The sequence below is a fragment of the Planococcus citri genome, chromosome 2 (genome assembly GCF_950023065.1).
Source record: "Planococcus citri chromosome 2, ihPlaCitr1.1, whole genome shotgun sequence".
Taxonomy (NCBI): Eukaryota; Metazoa; Arthropoda; class Insecta; order Hemiptera; family Pseudococcidae; genus Planococcus; species Planococcus citri.
In genome coordinates, this window is record NC_088678.1 from 17,482,582 (window position 1) to 17,507,750 (window position 25,169).

The 25,169-nt window shown below is 34.7% G+C and overlaps 2 protein-coding genes across 2 annotated transcripts; both read left to right on the forward strand.

Moving 5' to 3' along the window:
- The first annotated feature begins 7,921 nt into the window (after positions 1-7,921).
- On the forward strand, positions 7,922-10,765 carry LOC135834010 (uncharacterized). Its single transcript, XM_065347849.1, has one exon. The coding sequence runs from the start codon at positions 7,922-7,924 to the stop codon at positions 10,763-10,765; it is 2,844 nt and encodes a 947-aa protein (XP_065203921.1).
- A 1,295-nt stretch (positions 10,766-12,060) lies between these two features.
- Positions 12,061-13,167, forward strand: LOC135834011 (uncharacterized). Its single transcript, XM_065347850.1, has one exon. It carries the CDS (start codon positions 12,061-12,063, stop codon positions 13,165-13,167), a length of 1,107 nt encoding a protein of 368 aa, XP_065203922.1.
- Positions 13,168-25,169: the final 12,002 nt, after the last annotated feature.

Below are 25,169 nucleotides of genomic sequence, written 5' to 3' on the forward strand. Positions count from 1 at the left end.
TTTTGAATGTGGAAAAAAATTATCCAATTTTGGGTAGATTTTTGAAAAATTGCGATAACTCAAAATTTGAAATTTGATGCCTGGAGAACTGAAAATCTCATCTACGCATCTGTGACACTGGAAGGCAGGCAGGTCTGAAAATTTCTCAACTTCGAAAACCAAAAATTGTCCAAATTTTGAACCTCTCCCTCTTTTTTTGGACCCTTTCTAGGTACCTCTGTGGGCTGAATATTGACGAGACTTCTATCTAGACCATAAAGAAGGGATCCTCCAATTTTTAGAATTTTTGGATCATTTTTGGGAATTCTGGATTTTTTGAAATTGGCGAATCTCTTCATTTTGAATCTAGATTGAGGTCTCGTCTGGAAGTCTCGTCAATATTTACCCCCCTCCACCGGTGGTACCTACAAGGGGACCAAAAAAAAGAGAGAGGGGTGCAAAAATTGGATAGTTTTTGGTTTTCAGAACTGTAAAATTTTCAGACCTGCTGTCTCGTGTCACAGATGCTTATGTGAAAATTTCAGCTCTCGAGTAATTTCAAATTTTTAATAATTATTCTGACTTGATCAAAAATCAAGGGTTAAAAGAAGTTCTTATTTTTCGAAAATTTCAAAAAAAATTACTCTACAAATCTGCTCGATACTTATTTTGAAAAATTTCAAAATCCGAAATTTCAAACAATGTTGGACCAATCTGCGTCAAGAAACACGTCTTGCTCAAAATCTCATTGTTTGGCTCAAAGTATTCTTGTTACGATTAAGCTTGATAATTCCATGTAGAAGCTCGAATACAATGTAATCACGTGTGGTAGGTACCTACCCAAATGCAAGTATCGCACGCCAAGGTCGTTTTGAAGCATAGATAATACCTACTCGATAGGTCTTTTGATACCTATCTGTTCGAAATATACCTATTCATGTGAAATTACGTGAAAATGAACTTTCAGTTATCTTAAGGCCTATAAATTATCACATCAATAAACAAGATGTAAACTTAGACTAGTAGGTAAATACAATATTGACTATTCAATATCTCAAAACCTATCCCATAATCCTCTCATGTCGTCTCAAGATCGTAAGTCAAGGACAAAATAATATCGTGAATAAATGGCCTTGAATTTTATCATAGTTTATTGAATAGTTCACCATACTAAAAATAATATTTATCGGCTGTTAGAACTTGTAGATTTTGGTTACAAAAATGCAAACTCTCAATATTGGAAAATCTTAAGATACTTAATTTTTCATTTTCATGATAAATTTCCATTTCCTAATATACTCCAATTCTCATACAAAAATGTCATCATTGATTTATATTTACTCAGGAAATATTCAGAGTGTCTTGAAATAAATTTGCAATAATAGAAATAACGCCAATTCAAGTATAAGCGGGAATAGTTTTTTATTTCTTTTTTTATCTTCCGCAACAATATAGCAAACTTCAAATCAACAAATCAATAAATGAAAATTAATCACAAATATCCAATATCTGATGGAATTGTAACAGAGAATAAATTGGTATCGAGTATTTATAATGACAATGTAACAATGGGTATACATAATCAACAAGATACATATGATAATTTAAAAAAATTTACATAATAATCAACACATTTTTTTTTTTTACAGTTTTTTTTTTTTTAACAATCAATGGTGATTTCCTGATTTCCTTAATTATTTCTATTTGAATAGTAAAAATAATAATTCCTTCTTGAGTTTTTTTTTTTTTTTATCTATTACTCATGACAACATAAATTCACGAAACTTCTTAATTTAAATAGTCGTTTCAATGAATAACTGAACATTTTTTCACTTTTTTCAACAAAAAATTCAATTAAATGGAAATTTAGATAATTAGGGTGCCTTTATGGAGAATTATTGTTCCATAAGTGGAGACAATTTTGTCGAAATTTAACATCACTTAAGTGAAGATTTATCGAAGTATCTTCAGCGAAATAAATAGGTACCCCTTAAGGAAATTCCATGAATAAACTAATAAATAAAATAAGTCAAATAACAACGAGAAATAATAACATTTAACGACGAAATAAATCAATTTTGTTCCTCATCAAAGTGAAGGAGGTAGGCAATTCGAAAAATGACCTCAAAATTCACAAAGGGATGTACATAGAGAATTCCAGCAAGGTCCATGTGATAGGGTTCATTTCTATCTATAACCTCTTCCAAAAAATGCAAATATCTAACGCGATGAGGGTCTCGAGAGATGTGAGAGTATTTCTTTGCCATTCTCTGTATTCAAATCGAGATGCTGCGTCGGGGCGATTTGGAGCAATAATTACAGGTAGGATATAGATCAAGCGTACACCTTCGTCAAGTAAATAACTAACCAGGTTCATCGTATTGACTTGGGCACCATAGAGTCCCTCTATTGCCATGTCATGTGTGTGCCTTATAATCAATATTATTCTTAATAATACAAGAACATTTTTAAAAGTACAATCTTATAAATAAATCACAATCACATAAAAAAAATACAAAAATAGAATAAAAATAACCTTAAAAAACAAATAAACAGAATTGAAACGTTGTGATAGGGGATAACTACGGCAACCCATACCAACCCTTCCCCAATTTTTTGATGGCCCCTTTCCGTAACAGCACTCTCAACGCCTTCACCAGCATTTCCTTCGATACTGCAATCAAAAATAATATTATCATTACATAATTTGTATCCTTGCATTCATTGGTAGAGATTATTTCCCTTACCAGAAGGAGTTAGATTTGTAATGCGAATAATACATAATTCATGGCAAATATCACAATAGTAAATGTCCCCTCCTCCTTCGTTTCACGAACAGCTGCCGTGTACTGAGAGGGATGAGCGTTATTTTGTTGAAAATCTGTTAGCCCCTTATTCTGAACTAGTTTTTCGCGACGAATCCGAATTTTTTGTTACTTTTTTACTTTATTCGACGGTTAAGAAGTTATTATTAATTTCGCGTTCTTTTTCGGTGTTACTTTCGATGACAAATTTTAAAATTACTCTTACCTTTAGTTTGGACTATCTGGTGACCATTTCTTATCTTTTTCGAGCTGTTGTACGATGTAAGATATGTACTCGAACTCGGGCACCAATTTTCCATCAGTTAGGACAAAATATGGTCTTCGTGGTCCATACATCTCGGTCAGCCTTCGGATTTGATTCGACACGCGGATTCGTTTCGTTTCATCGCGCTCAGATAATCTTTTCAAATAGTGGTTTATCTCTGAGATTTGCCCGTCAACTGCTGGCTTTTTGGTATCCGCCAAGTATGAAAAAATAATTGTCGTTTTATCGTTCTCCATTAAAAATTCAACGAGTTTATCAATTTCTTCTTTTATATCGAACACCGGAATCGATAGATTTTGAGAGTCCTCCATACAGATCTCGATGTAAAGATATTCGTCCTGAGGATGGATGAGTTTCTTTCTGTACTTTTCAAGATACTGCTTCGGTGCCGCCGCTGTCGATAGGTTTTTTAAGAGGCGTCGGTTGAGGGCCCCAAAAAGGCCTGTGCCAATTAATGTCGTCGTTTTGTAATCCTCTTCCCTACGCCTTTTCTCGTCCGAAATCGCCTCCTCGAAATTGCGAATTTCATGTTTTCTTGTCTTTAACTGAGCTCGCAGATCAGTTATTAGGATTTTATTCCCCCTTGTCTCTTTTTTCAAATTTTCTTCGTTGGTAGATAGACGTTCGAAGACTGATCGACGAGGAGATGGCGATTTTGATTTTCTTGGCGAACGATTTGGCGATCTGCTTCTTCGCCTAGGGACACTGCTTGCCGACGAAGACGACGACGAATATGATGATGATGATGTCGATACAGACGATGACGACAACGACGACGATAACAACGACAACGACGAATTCGAGCTCTTAAAAGATACCGCTTTTTTAGGCGATTGCGGCTTATACGTTGGCGATTTATGTTTCGGTGATTTTATCGATGGTTTCCAGAAGGAGTTAGATTTGTAATGCGAATAATACATAATTCATGGCAAATATCACAATAGTAAATGTCCCCTCCTCCTTCGTTTCACGAACAGCTGCCGTGTACTGAAAGGGATGAGCGTTATTTTGTTGAAAATCTGTTAGCCCCTTATGACAAAAAAGTAGGCAATATATCTGACAGTGAAGGTGAGCAAGATGAATGGTAGATGACCAATAACGACAGGCATTACCAGTCTAATCACATATTTCACTTCTTCTTCGAATACTAGGTATATTATTTACAAAAAGAAAAACAAAATATCTTCTTCAAATTAACTTTTATGCTGTCTTTCTTTAAACCACCTCTTCGTTTGTTGAAGTTGCTTTATCAGAGTCTTCTACGCTGATCCTGCTGCTGCTCTCTACAACGCAGTCTGTTCGTGATCTTTAACAGTTCTAGTAACATTTCAAACGCTCTCTTTGGCGCGTTCGTTCTTCTTCGCGTTCGTTGCGTTCCATCCGGCGATCCTCAGCTTGATTTTGACGTTGACGCTGTCGATCATGCTCAGCAACACATTCACGTTCAATGCGCCAAAGATTCTCCTGTCTTCTTTCTCGCGCCGCCTGTTCTTCTCACACACGTTCCTCTTCTCGCCGCTTCGCCTCTTCACCCGCTTTTCGCGCTTTTTCGATTTGCATCGACGAGGGTCCGGGTTTCGCTCTGTCGGCTGCCGTCAGCCCGCGTGAACGTCCCTTTCCCTGCTTAGGCAGCGTGATGCGCTGTTCATATTGCGGCGAGACCGGTGAGTCGTCTGTCTGTTTATCGAGAGTTGGCATCGGCTTCTGTGGCGACTTATATGACGGATTTCTGGGGTCATTCGGAGCATATACGATTGGTTTTGGACTCAGGCCGGGCATAGGTTTTATTCTCGCAAGATTCAGCGTGGAACTTGCCCCGGTAGAGTCTTGTGGCTGCATCGTCTGTGGAGCGTGAACCGTTTGTGTCGTAGAAGCCACTTGTGTCTTGATCGTCTTGACCTGTTGCGTACCATGGATCGTTAAATTGTTTAGGATCGGAGTTGTTGTTGGTTCAGCTGTTTTTTGCACGTTGACTGTTGACTCAGCTGTTTTTGCATGTAAACCGTCGACTCAGCTCTGCCTTCGATAATGTCACCGAATCTGTTCACCATTTCATTTGACGCCGGCTCCGCTCGATCGATTTGTAGCTCACACAGCTTCTCTCTCAGCTCTTGTATGTTAGCCTGGGCCTGTGCGGCATGCTCGCGTAGTCGCTTGGCTTCCTCTTCGAAGTTTTCTCGTTGTTCAATAGCTTCGGCCACCTCTCGACGTAATTTTCGGGTTTCCGCAACAACCGCATCATATTGATCGCCAATTTTCTCGGATTGAAATACTACCTTGGTGTAGTCGTGTTCATCGAGAATGTTATAACAACCCTCGTGGCGACAGCATCGCGGTCTCGGAGCTCAGCGTAGTAGCCCTTGATCCAAGTATCGCTCTCCAGTTCAATTTTAGCTCTCAGTTTTGACTTTTTCTCCCATAGTAAAATTTAGGATAATTTAAAAATTTTCAAAATTTGTCACCTCGACGCCCAGGTTTTTTGCGGGGTGTTGTCGTGGGAAAATTCTGACCCACGCGCTTACACAAGGGACCTATTTTATTTTCCCATTCAACTGAATTTTTTATCCCAACATCTTTTTGGAGAATTATTCAAACTTCCATTGAAAATTAAGAATTTGAATTATTTTCGAAAAATACATGAAAAATTTGGGGCCAGACACGAAAATAAAACACGAACTATGATGAAATGCGTAAGTCAATATTTCCTCATGACAATGCAGTGGGGATAATTTGAGCGTTGGTGTAGCGGTTTTTGAAAATTTTAGAATGCAGAATTTTACTGTGTGAGTTGAAATAAAAACAGGCAGTTAAAATTTTAATGGTGTGGTGCTTGGGCCAAGCGTTACCACTCACTGAGACCATTTTTCATCCACTTATGAGGTCGAATTTCCAGATGAATGCTCTGTGGCTTTCTGCTCACACCCTTCTTGGTAACAAATTTATTCAATTGAAAATTTTGACTGAACAAGAGTGTGAAAGATTTCATGTAGCACCTAAATGTGTAATTTGTCGAGATGATTTTAAAGTTGGTGATAAACGAGTAACGTTTCAAATTTATCAACGTGATATCGGAAACTGTTCTCGTTTGTGGTAATAATAGAAATTATAAATGCGCTTGTTATCATATCATGATTTTTCAACATCCGATAATCGAAGGTAAATTGACATTTTTCTTTTGATTCGAATCATATTCTAATTTAACATTTGACTAAATTGAGAGGAAATTAAATATTTTTATTGTATTCTTGTTCATAGAAGATCGTTGTACATTCAAACAACAGCAGGCCACCTATTTTGAACAGTCAACGAATATTTCAACGAACCTTTCTGTGAGTCTCTTCTTCTAACTACGTATGTAATTTTTAAACCAGGTTGAATAAATCAGGCAGGTCTGAAAATTTCTCAGCTTCGAAAACCAAAAATTGTCCAAATTTTGCACTCCTCCACCTTTTTTGGACCCCTTCTAGGTATCTACAGGGGCTGACTATTGACGAGACTTCTATCCAGACCCTAAAGAAGGGATCCTCCAATTTTTAGAATTTTTGGATCATTTTTGGGGATTCTAGATTTTTTGAAATTGGTGAGTTTCTACATGTTGAATCTATATAGATTGAGGTCTCGTCTGGAAATCTCGTCAGGAAATCTCGTCAATATTTAGCCCCCAGTGGTACCTAGTAGGGGTGCAAAAATTGGACAGTTTTTGGTTTTCAGAACTGTAAAATTTTCAGACCTGCTGTCTAGTGTCACAGATGCTTAGGTATGTGAAAATTTCAGTTCTCTTGGCCCCTTATTTCAAATTTTTAATATTCTGACTTGATCAAAAATCGACGGTTAAAAGAAGTTCTGATTTTTTGAAAACTTCGAAAAAAATACTCTACAAATCTGCTCGATATTTTGAAAATTTTCAAAATCCGAAATTTCAAACAATGGACCAAACTGCGTCAAGAAACGTGTCTCAGAAAAATTCAAATAAATCAAAAACTAAGGCGATTGCCTTATAATCAATTTTATTTTTAATAATACAACAAGAACATTTTTAAAAGTACAATATTATATATAAATCACAATCACATAAAAAAAATACAAAAATAGAATAAAGAATAACGTTAAAAAACAAATAAACGAAATTGAAACGTTGTGACGGGGGATTATTACGGCGACCCATACCAACTCTTCCCCAATTTCTTGATTGCCCCTTTCCGTAATTGCACTCTCAACGCCTTCACCAGCATTTCCTTCGAAACTGCAATCAAAAATATCATTACGTAATTTGTATCCTTGCATTCATTGATAGAGATTATTTCGCTTACCAGAAGGAGTTAGATTTGTAATGCCAATAATAATTCATGGCAAATATCAGAATAGTAAATGTACCCTCTGTCGCGAATCACGATTAATCTAAATAAAAATAAATATTTCGACTAATAAAAATATTTGGTTATGTGTAGGTACCGAAGTTAAAATGTTATAAAATTTCTTTTGCTTAGTTATTGTTGGCTATTTATGTTTTTTTCTATTCTAAATTGTCAATATTATTGTTTATTCATTCCATGATAAATATTGAACTTGAAAACATCTTTTTTCATCTTATTACAATTTTTCATCTTTTAATCTTATTAGGTATAATTTTTCTTATGGTAGCAGAACGTTGGGAGACTTTCCTAGTCTCAATAAATCCGATCCTATTCGTTTTCGTTTTCTTTCAAGAATTTTAATGATGGTTGATATCCGAATCCGAAATATCTCCGATTTCCTGGTAACATATCCGATTTCCTGGTAATACATCCGATTTTTTCCTGGTAATAATTTCTATTCCTTTGAATTTCGTTTTGTTTTTCATTAATGAATTAAAATGGGTGATGCTGAAGAGCTTAAAAAACTTAATAATAGAAAAACAAGACTCAAAGCATCCCTAACTAGACATTTGAATTTTGTCAAAAACGAATTACAAAACGAAAATAATCTTTCTAAATTAAAACTAAAATCAACTCAATTAGAAGACCTTTATGGTAACTATGCAACTTTGCTTGACGAATTCGATCAATTCGAAATTAATTTGGATGCTTTTATTGAGCAATTCGAAATTGATTATTTAGAGACAAAATCTTTACTTGACGATAAAATAAACTCAATTTCTACTAATCATTCTTCAGCTGTAGTAGGTACATCGATGCAACCTACCAGTATCTGTGCAAAATTACCGAAATTGACATTACCTGAATTCTCCGGAAATATACTGAAATGGAAAGAATTTTGGGATTCGTATGAGGCCAAAATTCATAAAACAAATCTGCCGGACTGCGATAAATTCGAATATTTGGTCCAATGTTTGAAAGGACGAGCTCAAAAATCGATAGAAGGTATGCCCGTTACATCTCAAAATTATCCAAAAGCTATTGCGATTCTCGAAAAGAAATACTACAACCGTAAGTTAATTATCGATTCGCATTATTCGATTTTACGAAATATTCCTCCTATTGAGGATAAAGATAAAAATAATGTTTATAAATTACGCAAAACGTTGGATGATTTCGAAGTGAATTTACGTTGTTTAGAGGCTTTCGAAGAAGATGTCGAGCATAATAGTATTCAATCGTTGATCTATTCCAAATTTCCGGAAAATATTATCAACAAGGTTTTCGAAAATGTTGATCAAGATTCGTTGACAACTTCTGAACTTCGTTTGAATTTAGATAAAATTATTTCTTCTTTCGAAAGGACTGAAACGGTTAAAGGTACTTTCAATAAAAAAACCAACAAGCCTTTCGATAAATCAAAGCCTACTTCTACTACTGGTACCTTTCTGAATTCTGATTCTCAATCGAAGTCTCCTCATATCAAACCTACTGATTTGAAATGTATTTATTGTCAAGGCAGTCATTATAATGACGAATGCAAAACTTATTCTACTGTTTTAGATCGGAAAAACAAGATTAAAGGAAGTTGTTTCAATTGTTTAAAATCGAATCATTCGTTCAAGGATTGCAAAGTTAGCAAGCCATGCGTTTATTGTAAAAAGGCGAAAAGTCATCATCGTAGTTTGTGTCTGAAGAAGTTTCCAGCTAATAAAGAATCTTCAGCTACGTTATTAGAAACTGATGATTCTCCTTCTGGTTCGATTGATCCTTCTATTTCATCATCCGAAACTCCTTCAGAACCGGTTTTGTTGGCTCTAAATGAGAAAACTCTGATGCAAACTGCTTCGGTTAAGGTTCTATTTCAAACTTCTACTTCAAAGAATGAATCTATTTATAAAAGATCTTTACTCGATAGTGGTTCTCAGAGATCTTACGTTACCTCCGATTTAGTCAAGGATCTGAATTTGAAAACTTATGATTCTCAATTTTTATCGATTTTAAGCTTTGGTAATTCCGAATCTAAAACTTTAGAAAGTCCTCGAGTAAAGTTAAATATCGAGTTACTTGATGGTACAAATTTCGAAATAATCGCTAATGTCGTTCCTTATATTACTGGTTCTATCAAGAATGATCGAATAAAAATCAAAGAATTTGAATCTAAATTTCTTAATTTCAAACTAGCTGACGATTATCGTACACACTCAGATGATTCGATTAAAATTCTGATTGGTAATGATTATTTCTATGATTTAATTTCGACTGAGAAAATTGTCATTCAACCTGGATTGTATTTGGTTAATTCTAAGTTAGGATGGATACTTAGTGGTAGGTATTCTACTAATTCGGTTTCAGATACCTTAACTTTAACTACCGTTGTTGAATCTTTCGAATCAAATCCTGCGATGAGTTTTTTAACTCATGTTACTCCTTCAAACATGCAATTGAAGTGTTTTGAAGATGATTCTTCTCCTTCGTCTCCTGATACTTTTATTAAAAATTTTTGGAACCTTGAAAATATCGGTATTCTCGAAAATCCTATTGAAACAGGCGATGATTTTGCTTTGAAACATTTTAATGATTCTGTTCAATTTGAAAATGGTCGGTATAACGTTACGTGGCCATGGATTTCATATCCTCCTGAAGATCTCTCAGATAATTATAAACTTTGTTTTGGTCGTTTAAATAGTCTATTGAAACAGTTTCATGAAAAACCTGATTTCTTGAAGAAGTATGATTCGCTTATAAAGGAGCAAGAAAGTTTAAGTATCATTGAAAAGGTCGATGACCTTCCTAAGAATCAAGAATCGGTAACTCATTATATACCTCATCATGCGGTGGTGAATGAAGAGAAATTGACAACGAAAGTTCGAATTGTCTACGATGGATCCGCTAAGGTAAATAAAACTAAAAAGAGTATTAATGAATGTCTTCATCGTGGTCCTGTTTTATTGACTTATTTGTGCACTTTGTTGCTTTTATTTCGATTGCAAGAAGTCTGTTTAGTATCAGACATCGAGAAAGCATTTCTGCAAATCGGTTTGCAAGATTGCGCTAGAGATGCTGTTCGTTTTATGTGGCTTAAAGATATTCATTCTCCTTTAACTGAAAATAATTTACAAATTTATCGATTTACAAGAGTGCCTTTTGGTATTGTTTGTAGTCCTTTTCTACTTGCTGCTGTGCTATTATTTCATGTTAATTCAAAGGTTATTGAACGTTGGAAACCATTCTTAGAAAAAAGTTTTTATGTCGATAATTTGATTGTTTGCTTTGCAAGTGTCGAAGAAGCAACAGAATTTTATGCTTACGCTAAAGAATTTTTCGCAAGTGTTCAATGAATCTCAGAGAATGGCGTTCAAATAGCGCAGAATTTAATAATTTTATTCCTCAAAAAGACTTGTGTAATAATTCGATTATTTCCGTTTTGGGTTTGAATTGGAATTCAACAAAGGATACTTTGTCTATCAAATTCAAATCTCCTCCTGTTGATAAAAAAATTACCAAACGAACCGTTTTAAAAAGGATTCAATCAGTTTTTGATCCTTTAGGTTTCATTTCTCCCTGTCTCTTTCTTTTTAAATTGTTCATTCAAAGTTTATGGGAAAAACCTCTCGATTGGAATGATGTGTTACCTGAAGAAGATATAAAAACTTGGCTTGATTTATCCAAGCAATTCGATTTAATACCTCGTTTATCGTTACCCCGTTTAATAAGTTCTTCAAATGCTCAGTATGAACTTCATTGTTTTACTGATGCACCTCTTAATGCTTATTCAACAGCAATTTATTTGAAAACTATCACCCCAGAAAAAGTTCAAAGTCATTTAATTTTTTCAAAAAGTCATTTAAAACCATTAAAGAAAAAGATTACAATTCCGAGACTAGAACTTTTAGGTGTACTTATTGGTACCCGCTGTATAAATTTTCTTATCGAATCCTTAAAACTCAAATTTAATGAAATTGTCCTTTGGACAGATTCTCAAGTTGTCCTTCATTGGATAAATACTACTCGATTACTTCCTATCTTTGTAGAAAGAAGGATAAAAGAAATTAAATTGTCTTCATTTATTTCGTTTCGTTTTATCAGAGGTTCTGAAAATCCTGCCGACTTGGCAACCAAAGGAAAATCGATTAATGATTTGAATTCACTCTGGTGGCATGGCCCCAGTTGGATTGTTTTCCCAAGGCAAGATTGGCCTAATGAAAATTTCGAAATTCCAGAACCTTCTCTATTAACCTCAGAAATTAATTTCGATATCTCTCATTCACCTGTTCTTACGAACGATGTCAATGAGGATGCTTCTTTTATCTTAGACATTAATAATTTTTCGTCAATTCAAAAATTTTTTAGAGTACTCGCTTATATTCGTCGGTTTATTTATAATTGTCGAAATTCTGAAAGAATCACGTGTTATCTTACTACTAATGAATTAAAACGCGCTCAATTACAGTACGAATTATATTTACAAAACTTCATTGTTATCGATAAGAAAAATGTCGGATTTAATTTATTTCGCGATAGTAACGGTATAATTCGTTGTCGTGGACGTTTTCAAAACTCAAAAACATTAAGTTATGATCGCAAATTCCCAAAACTTTTACCGCGAGACCATGATTTTGTAAAAAAATTAATTATGAATATTCATGTTAAATACTTCCACCTGGGAGTCTCTCATATTTTATCTATTATTCGTCGTGAATATTGGATCGAAAACGGTAGACAAGCTGTCATGAAAGTGTTGAACGAATGCGTTAATTGCAGACGAGTCGACGGTGGTCCGTTCATCATTCCTGATCTTCCTCCTTTTCCTACTGAACGAGTCTCAAAAGTTATTCCTTTTACTTACGTTGGTGTCGATTATTTTGGTCCTTTATATGCGAAATGTTGTGGAAATGTCAAGAAATTCTTCGTCGTTATTTTCACCTGTTTAACTGTCCGAGCTATTCATTTGGAACTTGTCGAAAGTATGAAAGCTACTGATTTCCTAATTGTTTTTCGTCGTTTTATTGCGGAGAGAAACATGCCGAAAAAGATCATTTCCGATAACGCCGCACAATTTAAGAAATTTAAATCTTTTATCGATCACGTTTGGAGAGAAAATTTAAGAAAAAATAACGAATTTGTTTCCTTCTTACTCGAAAATAACATCGAATGGAACTTTATTCCTGAAAATGCTCCCTGGATGGGAGGTGTCTACGAGCGTTTGATTCTGTCAGTTAAGAAATGTATAAAAAAGTCAGTTTCTGGCATGGTTAATTTTGAAAACTTGAGAACAACGTTAAAAGAAATTGAAAATGTATTAAACTCAAGGCCGCTCACATACATTTCTGGTGATCTCGAAGATGTCATCACTCCAGCCCATTTTATTTATAATCGAAGTCACATTTCAGTCGGCAATGAATTGGGTGTTATTAATACGAGATCCGAATTAGCTAATCTTTGGAATTCATCTAAAAGAATTTTAGAATCATTTTGGTCCATCTGGTACAAAGATTACTTATCCAATTTACGCAAAAAGGATAATTCCATTCAAAGAAACGCTGTTTGTCGAGTACCAAGTGTTGGAGAGCCGGTATTAATTGAAGAGGACGTTTTGAGAGGAAAATGGAGGTTAGGTGTAGTTGACCAGCTTCATATTAGCAGTGACGGAAATATTCGTTCAGCAAACATTAAAGTCAAAACTGGTATATTAACGAGACCCATTAAAAAACTGTACCCTTTAGAACTTAATTTTAATTAAACTAAATTTTAAAGTAAGATATTTCGTTTCTCGTCGGGAATGTCGCGAATCACGATTAATCTAAATAAAAATAAATATTTCGACTAATAAAAATATTTGGTTATGTGTAGGTACCGAAGTTAAAATGTTATAAAATTTCTTTTGCTTAGTTATTGTTGGCTATTTATGTTTTTTTCTATTCTAAATTGTCAATATTATTGTTTATTCATTCCATGATAAATATTGAACTTGAAAACATCTTTTTTCATCTTATTACAATTTTTCATCTTTTAATCTTATTAGGTATAATTTTTCTTACCCTCCTCCTTCGTTTCACGAGCAGCTACCGTGTACTGAAAGGGATGAGTGTTATTTTGTTGAAAATCTGTTAGTCCCTTATGACAAAAAAGTAGGCAATATATCTAACAGCGAAGGTGAATAAGATGAATGGTAGGTGACCGATAACCACAGGCATTACCAGTCTTATCACATATTTCACTTCTTCTTCAAATTTGAATACAATATTATTTACAAAAAGAAAAACATAATATTATCTACTTCAAATCAACTTTTATGCTGTCTTTGTTTAAACCACCTCTTCGTTTGTTGAAGTTGCTTTATCGGAGTCTTCTACGCTGATCCTGCTGCTGCGCTTTACAACGCAGTCTGTTCGTGATCTTTAATAGTTCTAGTAACATTTCAAAATGCTGCTCTTCATGGATGATTAATCCCTCGTAAAAAAAAAAATATGAGTACAAATAATTGAATAAATAAACTTATAGGATTATGAAAAATGAAAGAATCATACAATACTAACTAGCTTTTGAATCATGTTCCAGTTCGGGTAGAAATTTCGGGAAACTGTGTTTTGACGACTGGAATTTCCAAGTGGCTAGTTTTAGCACACATAGTCAGGTCTCAATTTCACAAAAAAAAGCTCCCGCTCGCTATTCATGCTGAAAGCAATTTTATGATAGATTCTTATTCTACACACTAGAGCGAATAAATTTAGCTTGTATGCCTATTTTTCCCCCTCCCCCTTTTCCGAGGGTCCACCCCCCAACATTTGAAATTCGTGTATCTCCTAATCTATGGGTCGTGCAAAAAAAATTATTGAACAAAAATTGTTCCTTGACATCAGATCTACAATTTGAGCTCATCAAAATTTGTTTTGGAGTAACCCTTCCCCCTCAAATGTCGTAAATACCCCTCCAGAAAACATCAATTTTACGTTTTCACATTTTTAATGAAAAGTTTCAAAGTTGAAGAAAAATCTGTAATATCTAACATAAATTGTTCAGAATTGAATTTATTTTCCAACGAATTATATTACGAGCATTTTTCCATCCCCCCCGCTGCTATAGTGGACCCACCTCCCCCCTAGGTTACAAATACCAGACAACTAGGGAAACAATCCAACGCAAGTTGTTTCGGGTTGAAATTTGCATGGTTAGGTGGGTACCATCGAAAGACTTACGCGTGGAAAATTTCAGACCCCCCGGACCCCTCCCTTTTTGAGAAACCTCCCCTTTTTTGAAATTACAATAACAATAATTTTCTCAACCCCATATGAACCGATTTTTTCAATGTTTTAGTATGTTGTAGACATTCATAAGTGGTATCACCATAAAAATTTTCAACCCCCAACCCCCTCCCCTCATAATTACTCCTCAAAATGGCGTTTTTTTGCTTTTTATTAATGAAAATTGGTATACACAATTTTTTAAACACAATTTTCGGATGTATTTTTGACCTCTAAATATCATTTTATTCAGGAGGTTCGATTCATATGAACACGACGCCAATATTATACAAGTAGCCGTATTTCAAGAATAGTGAAAATTGAGGGGCGCTGAGGCCCTGGAGGGGCTGTATGAGTGTAAAACAAAATCTGACGCAAAATTTGTGCTCAGGGGATTCGAATCATATGAAAACAATACTAATATCACCAAAGTAATTGTTTTCAAAAATGGTAAAATTTGTGGTGGGGGGTCTGGGGGTCTGGAGGGGGTTAGATGAATGTAGCAGAAAATCTGACGTCATATTTGTACTCAGCGGTATCGAATCATGCGAAAACGACACTCTACTCATTAATGGTTATTTTCCCCCAAAACTCTCATTTTCAGAAAAGGGGAGGTTTCTCAAAAAGGGAGGGGTCTGGGGGTCTGAAACTTTCCACGCGTAAGTCTTTCGATGGTACCCACCTACCATACAAATTTCAACCCGAAACAACTTGCGTTGGATTGTTTCCCTAGTTGTCTGGTATTTGTAACCTAGGGGGGAGGTGGGTCCACTATAGCAGCGGGGGGGATGGAAAAATGCTCGTAATATAATTCGTTGGAAAATAAATTCAATTCTGAACAATTTATGTTAGATATTACAGATTTTTCTTCAACTTTGAAACTTTTCATTAAAAATGTGAAAACGTAAAATTGATGTTTTCTGGAGGGGTATTTACGACATTTGAGGGGGAAGGGTTGCTCCAAAACAAATTTTGATGAGCTCAAATTGTAGATCTGATGTCAAGGAACAATTTTTGTTCAATAATTTTTTTTGTACGACCCATAGATTAGGAGATACACGAATTTCAAATGTTGGGGGGTGGACCCTCGGAAAAGGGGGAGGGGGAAAAATAGGCATACAAGCTAAATTCATTCGCTCTAGTGTGTAGAACAAGAATCAATCATAAAATTGCTTTCAGCATGAATAGCGAGCGGATATGCAATTGAGACCTCACTAACATCATCTTGAAGACGAGTCGAAAATTTAAAAAAAAAAATTAAACCCCATTATGACTCATATTGGTCCATAGTAAATTTCCAGTTCAAGAGTCCATTATTATTACCATAGTTCATAGTAACGTGTCACTGCTAAAGATGGTTGAGTGAGTTGGCCAAGGCCAGCTTGGACCCATGAAATGGATAACCTGGTTCTCCATTGAGGCTGGTATTTGTATTCTAGGCAGTGTAGCCTTCAGCATAGTCTTCAATTTGGTGAATTCTACAATGTTAACAATCATAGAACCCAATTAACAGTCCTATGGAACGATTTATGTATATTATTATCCAGCTATGTTATTTTTTGACGAAGAAGTTGAAATAAAAGAAGTTATACGTATTCTCTCTCATTAATTCGATTTAACTCACCACATCTTCAATTTATTCGAAACAATGGCATAGAAACATGAATTGATTAATTACTCATTTATTTAATTGCAAATACATATTCTGAAGAATATTCAAATAATCATTTTTACTGATAACACGAATTTGCAGAAATATATTGAAACTTTTTCGCTCCAGAATCTGCACAACCTGTACAAGCGCATCCAACTCAAATTTGGCGAATGAAAACCATACTTACGCTTGCGGCCATTTATTATTCCTTAAGCAACTTTAGTTCTAGAAGACTCATTTCTGTAAGTAATTTGAGCATTGTTGTATTATCGTGTTTTTTATTTAATAATACAAGAAGATTTTTAATTTTGCTAAATTGTGTTATTTTCTGAATCATATTCGCGTCTCTACATTATACTTATTATCGCTTTGCGCCTCATTTTAAGATCTTCCGTTAAATTGTGAATCCCATCTGGATCTCGCATTCTGGTTGTGACGAATCGGCTCACGGGCAATGCCATGGGCAATCCCGTCCCCGGAGATCCAAAAGCCATTGATGAAATAATGGTGAAGGACGGATCTATCCTGTTGGCTGATCGTCAGATATCGAGAAACATAAAGGTTTCGGCCATTGTATCGAAATTCATGATTTAGGTCCGGATGTATAACGTTCGAATAAAAGATTCCCGCCTGCCTAAGTAGTGGCATTATCGTGTTAGGGCGGTAGCGAAAATTGCCAACTTGCATCTGCACATGATCAAAGCGTATAATTTCCCGACGTTCAGCTGGATCGTGTTGTTGTTCTTGAGCGGGAGCGGCGATTATAAAAAATTGAAAGAATTTGTTATTGTACGGAGAAATTCATCATTATAAAAGTTTTTGGGAAATGGTAATTGGTTAATCAGATCTTCGTCAAAGAGATAATCATCGAGATGATAGGTACCTTGTTCGATCGGATTTTCTGGGATATTATCATCGTCGCTGTCGCCAACAAAATTATCAACCGCATCACCTTCGTGTTCATCATCGTTATCGGTGTCGTTGTCTCCTTCGCCGTTGTTGTTGACTACATTTTCAATTACGTCAGCATCCTCATGAAATGTCCCACGGGGATTTGGATGGAAAGTGGGCTCAGTGGAGTAGCCCTTGGCCCAAATATCATACCATTAAAATTTTGATTCGCAGTTTTAAGTTGAGCTCTCTCTGTATAACTTGAATTTTCAAAAATTGCTACCCCGATGCTCAGGGTTTTCCCACGGTGTTGTCGTGGCAAAATTCTGATCCACGCGCTCGCACAAGGGACTTCTTTCATTTTCCCATTCGACTAAATTTTTCCAAATACATCTTTCGAGGATTATTCAAATAATTATCAAAAATGAAAAATTTGAGTCATCTTAGAAAATATAGGTAAAACAAAAAATGTGGTTGAAAATAAAATGAAACATGCCTCTTCTTCAAGCACGTGAGTCCAAAATTTCGCACGACAACACGGTGGGAAAAACCTGCGCGTCGGGATGGATTTCTAAATTCAAAACTATTTTGTGGGAGTTGAGCGCAAAACTGACAGCTAATATTTTAATTATGTGGTACTTGGGCCCAGCGCTACCACTGAGACCACTTTATGAGGTTACTAATTTTATTAGAAGTAATCTCACTGTAGAAGGCTATGTTGTATTATAAAAGGTACTTACGAATGACTACATAACAGTTAGGTTCGATAAAATCGTAGACCCAGTAGTGATGTTCGCAGTGGCCAATGTGTACGTGTGCATCATTAACATGGACGATGACTTGTGCATACATTTCTTAATTTAAATTGTCTATAAAAAAATAAATAAGTTATTCAGTAAAAAAAATGTTGATCAACATATGAATACAAAATCATGACAATTCATCGAACAACAATCAAAACACATCTAAAAAATTCTCATCTAAAAAAAAAAACATTTGTGTATTGATGAATATTTTACTAACCAATAATGCTTTCCATTTCCACATTTCTTCTGTCCTTGCCAGAGCCATACGTTGCATGGATTCTTCTTTTTCTTTCACCTGCGTTTTCAATTCCATGACCAACAGTTCTGACTGAAAATAATGAAAAATCATCAAAATCTTGAATAAACTACCAATTGTAATTTTTCAAGGAACAGACCGTATGATATGAAAGAATTGGAACGCAGTAAAATTAATTTTATCATGCAGAAAATCAGTAAGGTTACAACACTCATAATCTCTTGAGAACAACTTATCATGTAAAAATATATAATTAAAAAAATTAAACCAGTCGCTATAGTCATTCAAATTCAACTTATTCGTTTTACGTTATTTTGGCGAATTGGTAGGTGCTGCTTCAATCATTATTTGATTGTGTTGGAGGCAATTCAAAATAATTTGTGAAATTAAATTGAACAGATTGAGATCAACAGGTCCTGGCTGGAAATAACCGTGAATATCGGGTCACTAAGAGTTGCATATAACCTCACCATATCTTCAGGAAATATGGCAAATACAGTCCCTACAGGTATGCATAAATTAGGACCTTGATGGAAACAGCGAAGTTGATTTTCTGCAACTTATTATCCCTTATTCGAAGTTCGAATGGTACCGATGATTGATTTTAAATAATCTCGAGCCCTCAACATTATAATGTCTGGTCGGTAGCTCGAAATTGCAGTTATTGAAACCCCCTGGTTGGAAAATGAACTCGAGGTTTCTCATACGAGCTTTTCTTTGATCAAGCGCCAAAAATATGCCAATTTACAAAATCCTTACGTGAGCTCGTTAGAGCGGAAATTTCTGCGATGTATTAGAAACTGAGCTCAGCACTTACCTGCAGTAATCTCCTATTGCAGCTAGAAAATTGGGAATATTTTGATTATTGTTCTGATCCGCTACTCAATGAACGTTTTTTCCCATCAATTTTCCAATCTTATGCTATTAGTGATTTTGGAATCGACAGCATTAGCCACTCGTATTTCTGGTGGTTCAAGTTCAATGTGAGATTCATACACCGTTGAAAATCTCTTGAAATTTCTGTTCTAATGAGCATAATAATATTATAACCATGATGAATTTTGTGAATTTGCAATTTTTTGGTGCTTGATTTGAAAAATAAGCTATAATTTGATGAAATCAGCAAGTTCATTTTTCGATGGGTTTCAATCACAGCTTCCAGTTGACTTCCAGATTATTCTAATTCAGAGACTTGAAATTATATCGGTCAACCATCGATAATATTTGAACATTCAATAAGGGGTTATGAGCTTTAAAAGTTCAACTTCACCATTTTCATCAATATCATACTTTGTGCATACTGCATATGCGCGATGCACTGTGTACAAATTTTGGATGAAATTTTTTTCAGAACGTACATGGTTTGGGACAAAAATGCAATGAAACTAATTTGGGGGCTTGGCTCTACAGTTACCTACATCAAAATTCAGCCTCTCTTTTCCACGTAAGTGATATATTTATCAGCCGAAAGAAGAAAAAAAACATTCCTCGTTTTACTAAGCAATTTGTTAAATTAATAACACTACGTGGGGCCGATTTAACGCGAAATACATACTTTTTGAACTGGACTTAGTTATACTAGTCGTCCGTCTGTTTTCGATGAATGTTAACTTGGATAATGGTAAGATGGCTCGGTTAACTGTACGAAAATGCGATACCGGATGCGAAGTACTTTTTGCCGTTTCGCAACGTAACGAATACATGGGAACAGTACATACAAATTTGAAAAACTGTCACCGATTTAGATGGGGAAAAATACACCGCGACGAGAAGAAAATCCAAACGTTTACCGTCGAGTACAGTTTGTTCAAGATTTGGATATTGATGACATTTATAGCTATGTATCCTTCGTTTATAACCAAATCGATAGCGTTTTTTATCAGAAGTTTATTCTCTATTTGAGGCTTCGTTCGTTCGTTAATGCGGTAATAAAGTTACATTTTTATTGATTCATTTACGTATTTTAGGTACCTACATAATACTTACTTTGTCGATAAATTATTGCGATATGAAATCATCAAGTTTCGCACACCAGTTCAATTTTAGCTCTCAGTTTTGAGTTTTTCTCTCATACTAAAATTTAGAATTTTGAAATATGTATTTTCAAAAATTGTCACCTCGACGCTCAAGTTTTTCCCAGGGTGTTGTCGTGAAAAAATTCGGACCCACGCGCTTGCACAAGGTACCTATTTTATTTTCCCACTCATCTGAATTTTGTATCCCAACATCTTTCGAGGATTATTCAAACTTTCATCAAAAGTAATGAACTTGAATTATTTTCGAAAAATATATGAAAAATTTGGGGTTGGACGCGAAAATAAAACACGACTTATGATGAAATGCGTGGGTCAATATTTCCCCAATGACTATGCAGTGGGGAAAATTTGAGCGTGGTGTAGCGGTTTTTGAAAATTTTAGAGTGCAGAATTTTACTGTGGGAGTTGAACTAAAAACGGCTAGCTAAATTTTTAATGGCGTGGTGCTTGGGCCAAGCGTTACCACTGAGACCACTTCCCATCCTCTTATGAGGTCGAATTTCCAGATAAATGCTCTGCGGCTTTCTGCTCCCACCCTTCTTGGCAACAAATATATTAATTTTAAAACTTTCAATTACATTGTAAAACAAATTGAGTTAATTAAATTAATTCAAAAACAAATTCACCTGAATTAACTTAAAACTTATGCATTTCAAAAATGAGAATCTGAAATGAGTAAATCAAACTGTGAATTGCAATTGAATGAACTGAATAAAATTTCAATATAGGTAGGTTAATCAATTTGAATCGAAATGAAATTTTTCAAGAGTGAAACTAGGCCATGTTAATGCATAGTTTCAACACAATTTGTACACAATTATGATCAATATTTTGCCTACCTTTTTTCTGGAAGGAGCACATTTTTGGAAATTTCTCCTCCAAGGATTTGTTGAAAATGTGCTGGTCCCATATGACAAAAAAGTAGGCAATATATCTGACAGCAAAGGTGAACACAATGAATGGTAGATGATCAATAACAACAGGCCTTACATACTAGTATATCACATACTGTATTTCACTTCTTCTTCGAATACTATTTATGAAAATGAAAATAAAAAAAAGACAATCAACGCTCCTGGTTGGAAATATGAATCGTGAAAATTGAATCCGATTCACAACTGTAGCTGAATTGCAGCATCATGATTCAATTTTTTTGCTGTTTCAATTCCTGCAAAAATTACAAAAAAAAACTACCTACCTTAACCTCGGTTAGCTGCTTTTTGTGGCTGGTAGTCATAATTACAATGTTTCATATTTGTACTCGTAATGGAAGGGATTTATGCAGCAGAATATTTCGTTTGGTCGATAATTATGAAAACCAATGCAGTAATTTTTAATGATCTTCAAATTTTTCAACTTCATTTGTTGTTCGCGTATCTGTTTCTGCCTGGATATGGCGTACATGAAAATGATATAATAATCCCTTCTTTCCGAGAATCCGAAAAAAATACAAAAATATGTAAATATGTAATTATTTTTCAATTTACGTGATTGTCTAACTCGTTAAGGAACTTTTGTACCTTACTTGTGTACTCATACGGCCTTTTATATGCAACGTAAGACAATAAGCATCATTTTTTGAAGCGATTGCATTCGAAAATTCTGTGAAACTCTGATCATGTTTCTTGTGTCAACATTTTTCTGCGTCAAAAACCTGGTACCAGGGTACAAAAATATTAGTTTTCACGTTCCATTGCGGACTTGGAAAAATAATAAAATTTACTTACTTACGATTCAAAGCGCCAAAATTTTTATTTCTTCTATTTTTCCATTCGACTAAATTTTTCTCATTACAGCTTTCAAGGATTATTCAAATGTTTATCAAAAATGAAAAATTTGAATCATCTTTGAAAAATGTCCTTGAAAATGACATAAATCATGTCCCTTGTTCGAGCTTGTGGGTCAAATTATTTTCCTATGACAACACGGTGGGAAAAACCTGCGCGTCGGGGTAGATTTTCTAAATTCAAAACTATTTTGTGGGAGTTGAGCTCAAAACTGGCAGCTAAAATTTTAATGGTGTGGTACTTGGGCCAAGCGCTCCCACTGAGATTACTTTATGAGGTTCCTAGTTGATCGAATTTCCAGATAAATGCTATGTGGCTTTCTGCTCACTCCCTTCTCGACAACAAATTTATTCATTTGAAAACTTTCAATTCCCAATTAAGTATGCCAAGGCATAACTACGATTAAATTGTACCATCTCGAAATTGACCCACTTGAGTGGTGTGTTTTGTCGGGATACACGCGGAAATTAAAAGGAACAGCTCATCATTTGATATATGTATTTGAAACGAACATTTTTAAGCTCTGCAATTTTTGTAAGATTCATTGTTTTCTGTGACCATTTTGACTAAGAACAGCACTTCTTTGACAACTTTGAAAAAAAAATGCAGTGTTTAAAAAATAAAACAGTGTTCTTACGTTTGCTTGTACTCACTGTTTTATATGGAATGTTCTGACGTGTTTTTTCAGGGCCTGTTTTGTTCCAAACCTGGCAAATCCAACACATTATTGTCTTTTTACCATGGACGTGTCTTTCATGGCTACCCATAAGAAAACCGGTTCGGTTGGGGATTTTTTCTTGGAATCAGTCGAGTAGCATACTGATGAACACCAGAAATCTTGTCTTGTCAAGTTGTTTTCCAATCAGATAAACTACGCAATTGTTTCAAAATATGATTCGAATGAGTTCAATTTCTATCCTTGTTAGTATTTACAAGAACATTTTTGAACGATTGAAAAAAAAATTATTGCTTAAACATTTTGGAATCGGATGGTTACAATAGCTATTTCCTATTTATAAACTTCAGAAATGAAACGTAACTGTCAAAACGAACAATACTAGAATTAAATTGAATCAATTATTAAAGCTAGTGTCAAAACGTAAATTAAGTATTGATGCGGTTTACCATGTCTTAAATTAATTTTGTTATGAAGAAATAATATAGTGAACAAAAATTGAGTAAATTAAATTGAAATTAATTTAAATCAAAAGCAAATTTACCTGACTTGAATTTTTAAAAAAAATATATATTATATCAGATTTCCGTTCTATAAACTTTAGAAATGAAACGTAACTTAACAAAACGAACAATACTAAAATTAAATTGAATCAATTAAATCTAGTATAAAAACGTAAATTAAGTATTGATGTGGTTTGCTACATATTTTCTTAAAACTTTGTTATGAAGAAATATAGTGAACAAAAATGGAGTAAATTAAATTGAAATTAAATTTACCTGAGTTAAATTAAAAAAAAAAAAATATATCGAGCAACTGAATCTGAATTAAAAGTCATTTAAGTATTTTCATTTCAATTCAACAATTCAAAATCTAATTTAGTTTGATTTAATTCTTCCAATTGATCGATTGATTTTTTTATAAAAATGATTCGTTAAAAAATTGAAATAATTACATCTATCTAAATGAAATTCGATCAAGAGAATAATTGGGTATTTGAATCAAAATTAATTTAATATAATATGAAGATTAGATTGATTTTGAAAAATGAAGAATCGAATTACCTAATCAAATTTAAAAATCATTTACTGTACTGAATATCTATCTACTTATAAAATTAATTCAATAATTTTCATCTGAGTGATTTCATGATTTTCGAGCATATTGATAGACCAAAGGCTATAGGTGGATAAGTATGGTGAATTTGCCCCCGAGAGCTTCAGGGTTGATATTTGCATGGAAGGTTGGTACCCTTGAGCACCTTCCGTCACGAAAGTTTCAGACCCCCAGACCCCCCCGTTTTTGAGAAACCTCCCCTTTTCTAAAATTACAATAAAAAATTTTTTCTCAGCCCCATGTGAACCGATTTTTTTAATTTTTTGGTATGTTGTAAACATCCATAAGAGGCATCCCCACAAAAAATTTCAACCCCCTCCCCTCATATTTTCCCCTCAAAATGGCGTTTTTTAGTTTTGTTTGCCCGTTTTAGCAATGATCATGATTCGGCACAAAAATGCGAATAGCATTTTTAAATGTATTTTTGACTCCTACAAAACATATATTTTTTTCAAAAAAAATTTTTTGGTGGGCCGTGGTCAAAAATTGAAAAAACCAACAGAGGGGGTTAAAAATGGATTCTGGTGTAAATCATTGTTTTTGGTAAACAAGGTGTCGTTTCCATATGAATCGAACCCCCTCAACACGAATATGACGGCCAATTTTACGCTACCCTCATCCACACCCCTCCAGTGCCTTAGCCCCCACCTCAATTCCTACTACATATATTAAATATTGAGCTATTTTCATAATGTTGGTATTGTTTCCATATGAATCGAACCCTCCGAACACGAATAGGAATTCCAATTTTTTGCTACCCTCATCCACACCCCTCCCCAGTGCGTCTGCCCCCACCTCAATTTTCACCAAGTATATATTGAAAGTTCAGATATTTTCATAATGTTGGTGTCGGTTCTATATGAGTCGAACACCCCGAACACGAATATGAAGTCCAATTCAGCTCTACTCTCATCCATCGCCTTTCAGGCTACAGCCAGCTCGACAATTTTTATTATTTGAAATGCTAAACCTATTTTCATAACGCTGGGTATCATTTTGGCATGAATGGAAACCTCGAAACTTGAATGTTAAAGTTTGAACCTTGCGATGGTCATTGTTTTACGAGTTTTCAACCTTCGCGAAACATACTTTTAAAAGTAATAACAACCCGAGTAATTATTTGTAGAAGATTGATCAGAGTTGGTGAAAACATTTATGGATTAGGTGGTGGCGGAGGCACTGTATAGGGTTGTGGTTGAGGTTAGCATAAAATTGGACTTCATATTCGTATTCGGGGTGTTAGATTCATATGGAAACGACACCAACACTTTGAAAATAT

Excerpts from the sequence above, each read along its gene's own strand:
- LOC135834010 (XM_065347849.1), top strand. The coding sequence starts at position 7,922 with ATGGGTGATGCTGAAGAGCTTAAAAAACTTAATAATAGAAAAACAAGA.
- LOC135834011 (XM_065347850.1), top strand. The coding sequence starts at position 12,061 with ATGAATATTCATGTTAAATACTTCCACCTGGGAGTCTCTCATATTTTA.